Below are 7220 nucleotides of genomic sequence, written 5' to 3'. Positions count from 1 at the left end.
GAAGCGAACGGTTCTGGGTCCGAGTCACGGAGTGAACATCAACTCTGAGGTGAAGGTATGTCGAGCTGACGAGTCCCAAATAGGACGAAACGTGCGTCCTGGATCCCACTGCTAGCCACTATCCATTCTTGCTTATAAAAATCATGATTGGTGAATAAACAAGGCATAGTCAAGCAAGGTCAAAGAGAGTTAATGTGATGGTAGACGTTTAATGTTGTCACTGGTGAGTTCGTCTATCGATTACACCTAACAATCATTATGTAGCAGATCTATTTTGTACAACAGGATACAAGCTATCATATCTAAATAGTCTCTTGAAGCTAAGCACACAGATTTGTGCTTGATACATGGTTTACCATTCATTGTTTTTATTTGGATCAGTTTTACCTATTATCTAATATCCTCGATTATGAAAATATAAAGAACAATCATTTAGTTTATTGTAAACATTATTTAGACTGTACAGAAACAAATACTGCAGTTACAGAGGGATCAGCAAACTTTACAACAGGTAACATAAATCCTGTGTAGTTATCATTGAGCAAAATGGATAGTTCTCGTACATTCAATTGATTAACATCATATCGATAGAACAGCATAAAAGTATTCGAAGGGATAACTGATTCCCTGCTAAGTACTTTATTTAACGATGTGATTACCAATGATAGTGATGATGGTCCAGTTATCCATTGCCATTCAACTGTGGCATTTTTAGGTAGATTCGATACGACAAGCCATACAATACATTGATTGCAATGACATTCACTAGTAGCATCAGTAGTATCCAATGTTTGCAAACAAACAGCTTGGTGAAAACAATTTCGAGCCTGGTTCAACGAAACTTCATCAATGGCGTAGCAAATTCCAAGGAACAGATTCATCCATATGTTGGACGGGGCCATATACTGAATGAAAATTTAAAAAAATTAAGTGTCAACATCATGAGTACCTCAGTTACATAAAGCTGAACTGACAATCATACAACACGGATTGAAAAAAACAATCGAACATCAAATTAAGGATAGTAAATTTATCACGTATACCGAACGCTATAAATATAGATTAAAATTAATTACATTTTAAGGTAACTCGCCCCGCTTAAAAAAGTAAAGAACTACTGTTTCATATGACACAATGTTATGTAAAGTGGTGTACTACGAATTGTAACTTGAAGAAACATCTTGAACATTAATACAAAAATCCTAGTAAGTTCTTCCTAGAAATTTCCGTTATTGGAATCTTAATCTTTACAAGTACCTAAGACAAAGCTTTACTGTGATAATACAGTAAGAATATTAACGCTTAGGTTGACCAATCAACTGAACAGTTATCTAATGACAGAAGAAACTACAATGACCTATCATTTAAGTTAATCACAATAAATCGTGAAAGTCAGGAATAACTTTATTATGAATTCTCTCTACTAGATTTCTCTGTAGATTCTCATCTACAGTTAAATATTTCTATATTTGGTTCCTTCAAAAAAATGATTTCCTATCAAGTAGGATTAGAGCCTAACCAAGTTTTGAAAGGATAAATTAAACTGTTAGTCAAAGACATTGAAGACATACAATAATTTCGCTGACGATGTTAATCACTTTTTTTAGATGAGTAGTTGCATTGCCTCTGATTGAAATCGTTAGCATAACCAAAAAAAGGGACCGAAAAATTCTAATTCAACTATGTGCACTACTGGTAATACTTGGTGTAGTATCCATAGTCATTTGTGAAAATTTGAAGTAAACAAAGTCAGAAAATACTTGATTTTCAGAATTTTTCTAGTATCGTCGTCTAAATGCATTAGAACGACTAAATAAGTAATCTTCAAATTTTGGTTGAAGTAGTGATGTTGAAAAGATATACAAAATAATAATAAGAGCCCGAGGCAAAAAGTGATGATATAAACCATAAAAGCATCGGTCTCATTAATAAAAATAATGGAGAATCTTACGTGACTAGAATTATTCGAAAAAAAATCCCAGGACTTCCTCCAACCATTAAACACCTCAACACAGTGCACATGATGTCGAGTCATTAAGACCAGTGAGCACATTAACGTGATTGATAGAATTTGACCAGGACTTAAAGGACCAGACAGATACGACTTGGTTACTACTCAGTGATGAAACAATTATAAAAAAGAATTGTAGCTCAGGTGAGCTACAAATCTTCTCCACCATCTCATAAAAAAGAATGTTTTTAAATTGCAGTCTATATAGTATCATAGCTAAAGATTTATATCACAATCATAGTTCTGCTTTGTTTACTTTATTTCGGAGACGAAAAAAGACCAGCACGACAGACCAACACACGAGGCCCGATCCACATATCTAGTGGTTATGTATATAGCTGTGAAATCAAAATATTTCGTTGTTTTGCTTTTAATCAGTTCGGGGCCAAATTTTAACCTGGAGAATATTTTATTGATCGATCATCTAATGTAATATCCCGAGTAAGCCTGTTTCCTAGTAATATATTAGGCTACTTTTGACGTAAGTGCTGTTGTAGTGAACAATAACACAGGTGAGGGCAGCCGATTGTATTTGGCACAATATTACAGAGTTACTTGGTAAAATAGAAAAACTATACTCCGATACTTCATTTGAAAATTGTTCATTAATTGTTTCAGACTTCATTGTCCCTGAATTTCCATACCAATTACTTTCTGTTCCCGTTCTTTCTTCTTCGATCTTCTCAACCTTCTGTTGCCAGACACTTTATTCTTGATTGGTGTTAAATACTACTTATGTCGACATAAGTAGCACACACCACACTACTAATTAAACGCGTTGCGTAGAGGTCGCGAGAGTTTAAAACTACCATTAATTATGAGGGTTTGTATTTCTCCACTAATGATATTCAGTATTGAATTTATTCAGTCTTTGTTGACACATAGATTCCTTAAATGAATGGTATAGAATTCCCTGAATTTACAAGTTTTGTGGATGCCTCATATTAGCTTGCCTATCGTGATGACCCAACCGAGCTATATTGGCTGGAATATATGTTCCTGTAGGTTCTACCATGCCAGACGGGTCGATCAGAGAACGGTAAGACTAAAAGCAGCAACTGAAGGTCTGAGGGAAAAGTCGTACTGCTGACTGTAGAGGGGTGTGACGGCAGCAAGGTGTTTCCCTCGAACAACCAGCATCTGCAGCGATGCTGACTTCTTGCGAGGAAGGAAGGAGTAAAAAAGGTCGACCCTAAAAATGTCACGTCTCACCTTACCTCATGGATTTCCGTCTACGGCGGTAAGGCCCTTTGAAGAACGGAGCTAACATGTCAAAAACCTTCCACAAAAATTCCGTGCGCAACCTGCCTCACGCAGTTGTCCCTTGGACTCTGCAGTCTGATCCACAAGGCAGTGCGGCATCGTGAGGAGATGCAGTCCCATGGTAGCCGGTCACCAACGATTGATTCATAGGCCATTTGTCCCCTCAGGATACTGGGGCACATGTAAACCATTGGTTCGGAATCAGGGTTTTCCAACTCCCCTAGGCGGACTTTCCATGTCCACCAACCCGGTTAAAGCGCCGGACTGAGGTCTTAGGTAGAATATGGAAACTAGACGTAATTTCATCTGACTGGTCCCAATCACTGATTGTTCCAGTCTATAAGAAAGGACAAAAGTCCTCTTGTGACAATCACAGAGGAATCAGTTTGACTGATATAGTGTCTGAAATATTAGCTTCAATAATACTTCGACGCCTAATCAAAGCTCATGAAGAGCAGACTAGAAAAAACCAGGCTGGTTTTCGACCTGGACGTGGTTGTATAGACCAGATATTCACTCTACGTCAGGTCCTAGAACATAGACGCACATTCAGACGCCCCACAATCGTAGTATTTCTTGACCTTAAGGCGGCATTTGACTTGATTTGAATCGACAACCGCATCTCTGTGTTAATTAGGTATGGCAACTCGAACTGATGTACGTACGTACGAAGTTCTACGTTGTGACTGACTGACTGACTCATATTAGCTAGCAGTCATATTTGGGACTTATCGGCTAGATAATGTGGCGCGTGCTACTTATGTCGACATAAGTAGTATTTAACACCAATCAAGAATAAAGTGTCTGGCAACAGAAGGTTGAGAAGATCGAAGAAGAAAGAACGGGAACAGAAAGTAATTGGTATGGAAATTCAGGGACAATGAAGTCTGAAACAATTAATGAACAATTTTCAAATGAAGTATCGGAGTATAGTTTTTCTATTTTACCAAGTAACTCTGTAATATTGTGCCAAATACAATCGGCTGCCCTCACCTGTGTTATTGTTCACTACATAAGTACTTCTAACCATGTTTTGACGCGTGGAATGAAATATGGTAGTAGCTGTCGTGATCAAGTAGCCTACAAGAATAACACTTCATCGTTTGGAGTAATAAGTACCCATTTAAGTTTCAGCATGGAAATCAACGACAAGACGCAGCTACAAAGCTGATAAATCCCAGGGATGGAACACATCATCGAAGGGTAAACTGTCCATTTTTTGTATTTCATCATATGAACTTCAACACCACTAAAGACACAACAATTTAAAGAACCATTTTGATGTTTAAGTTTAGAGTAAGCATGTACCTAAAGCACACATAATATTTTCGTAGTATATCAAGACCAATTAAATGACAGGTTCTAGTTAAGAATTTTGTGAATGGACAAGTAAATAAAAAATACAGAGTTTATGAAGTTTGTGCTCGTCATTAATTGATAAATAGGATTAGTAAATTTTTGAAACTGCTTACTTTCATTATTCGGTGACAATGTCTTAATGAAAGCCAAGATTCAACTTCCAATGCTTCGAAGTGATCAGAAAAATATCCAGTTTCTGATGGTATTATTTCCAATTCAGGAATTAAACCAATTTGGCCAGAATAGAATGTAAAATAATCTGCAACACAAGTAGAAAAATCATCCAACTGAATATTTGAGATAGGAACAGCTATTGCTTGACTATAAGGTCCAATATTAGCTGGAGCCCAGTGTGAAATAGACTGCACATACAGACCACGTAGAGAATTAATCCATTCAAACACGTTTGTATCACCATAATATACGATAGCAGATAGACTGATCGTGAATACTTCATCAGAACAATGAACGGTCTCATTTGAAAGCTGGATAAGTTTAAAAAAATATACTATTAGCTTAGATTTATTCAAAGTCGAAACAATAATACAAGGTTTTTGATATGTTCGGAAAAAAAACAGTCATTGTTCGCTTTGTATTCTATTCGTTATCTTAAAATCTATTATTTGAGTTGTTTAAACAGTGTCAGGGAGTTCGCTACATAATACCCTATAAATGATATTCTAAAAGTTTTTTAATTAGACTTCTCGAGAAAATACACAAGTGTGTTCACATAGAGAAGACTATTTTTAATGAGTGAAAAGAAAAAAAATATAATCACAAACGATAATTATCTCACAAGGAAACATTCTTTATGAAACACCTTAAAATCAAAGGGAAAACTATTGAAGCATAAATATGCCTTATTAAGCTAATCAATTCAGTCACTCATAAACAACAGATGATTTTGGAAAAAATCTTGATAGATTTAAGTCACCCAACAAGAGACTGGTCAATTGCAGTCCTAAACAACAATGGGAAGATACAAGTAAACAACACCAAGTGAATTTAAGTCACTATAGTTCACATCAAAATAAAAGGAGAGAGGGGAAATCAGCAGATAGAAAGCGAATGAGTAAAAACGATGTTAAACGTTGTGAAAAATTCAACATTTAGAACATAAGAAATGAATACACCGATTCGTTGCAAATTTGAAACCCATGCCCCACCTTCTTTAACCTAAGCAATCAAGTATTTTCACCCACCGTCACAAATGCAAATAAGATCTCTAAAAAGCGGTAAAATAAATCTGTATTTAGGGAATCAGTCATAACAAAGTACTGGTTTTGCGATTTAACAACCAAGTATGGATTACTTGACCTGAATAACTTACTGTCCAAGTGCAGATATATGGTGATACATACTTTGAACCAAATACTTATTGTTCAGAAATCAACTGTGTACTACAGTCATTTACAGATTTACATATAAATTCGAATATAACTAGTAAGATGAATTTAGCTGTTTGAAAATTTGACTAGCCGTAATTTATACAAATAATAGCAGAAAAAATCGATTGTAAATAATTTCTTTAAGTTAGTACACAATTATTTATTTGACGATATCATCAGACTGAATTTGATTACTGATTGGTTTGGCACACGAGGTTTAATCTTAATGATACAATTATTATACTCATTATGTTCCCAGATAAAAATACACACGAGAAAATTTTTTGATTCATTAATTTATTCCATTAAATAAGTGCGTCCTACTTAAATGAACTTTTATTCGGGATTGTATTGCATAACACCTAGAGAGATATTACTCGATTAGTTACAGAAAAATAGATGAAGAGAATATCGAGAACTATGATCTGATAACTAAAAAATCGAATAATACTTTAACCATTAAAAAATAGTTCTACAACAAAAATATAGCGTATAAACTATAATAACTTCCTAAAAATATTCCGAGTAGTAACACATATATTGGATAACCGTGAATTAATTTATTGAAAATATGTATGTTTGATGTCAAACAAGAATACGCCGTGAAAAAAAACAATAGAAACGTTAGCATCATATATAAGAATGTGTATGGCTGGAAGTGGATAGGACATACATTACGGAAATCACCAAACTACATCACGAAGCAAGCGTTTACTTGGAATCATGAAGGGAAACAGAAAAAAAGACCAAAGAATACACTGCGTTGAGAATCGGAAGCAGACATCAAAAGGATAAATAGCAACTGGAAAGTGCTGCCCAGGACAGAGTTGGATGGAGAATACTGGTGAGCAGCCTATGCTCCTCCACGAGGGGTAATAGGCGTAAGTAAGTAAGTAATAGCTTACATCTTTATTATCAGATTCACTGGATGCCCAACAACAGACTACTCAGTCAGTCGAGGTAGAAGGAATAATAGGAATTGAAGAAGATTGATTATGAATACAGTGATCTTGAGTGCTGTTAGAGGTATGAGGGCAGTTATCACTTCCCGGTTTCCCACATCGTGGAAAGGTTCTTCTAGAGGTACCTGAAAAGAAAATTGGATTAGAAGTGGTCTTAATGACCTGAGAGCGTGACCGCAGTGCCCAAGGGACAACTGCTTGAGGTCGGTCACGCACGGCCTTTTTGTGGGTGATTTT

General features: G+C 35.8%; 1 protein-coding gene across 1 annotated transcript in view; it reads right to left on the bottom strand.

Annotated features, from left to right (window-relative positions):
- Nucleotides 1-419: 419 nt before the first annotated feature.
- Nucleotides 420-7220, bottom strand: part of Smp_163100 (putative high-affinity cgmp-specific 3,5-cyclic phosphodiesterase) — a gene marked incomplete at its 5' end in the record, with an annotated part of 13059 nt that continues 6258 nt past the window's right edge. The window contains 2 exons of the mRNA XM_018789958.1: nt 420-905; nt 4747-5118. Coding sequence (XP_018655349.1) covers nt 450-905; nt 4747-5118 — 828 coding nt within the window. The 3' untranslated portion in view covers nt 420-449. The remainder of the gene's footprint in view (nt 906-4746; nt 5119-7220) is intronic.

Source organism: Schistosoma mansoni, chromosome W (assembly GCF_000237925.1).
Source record: "Schistosoma mansoni strain Puerto Rico chromosome W, complete genome".
Classification (NCBI taxonomy): Eukaryota; Metazoa; Platyhelminthes; class Trematoda; order Strigeidida; family Schistosomatidae; genus Schistosoma; species Schistosoma mansoni.
This window is presented reverse-complemented; position numbering and strand designations above follow the sequence as displayed.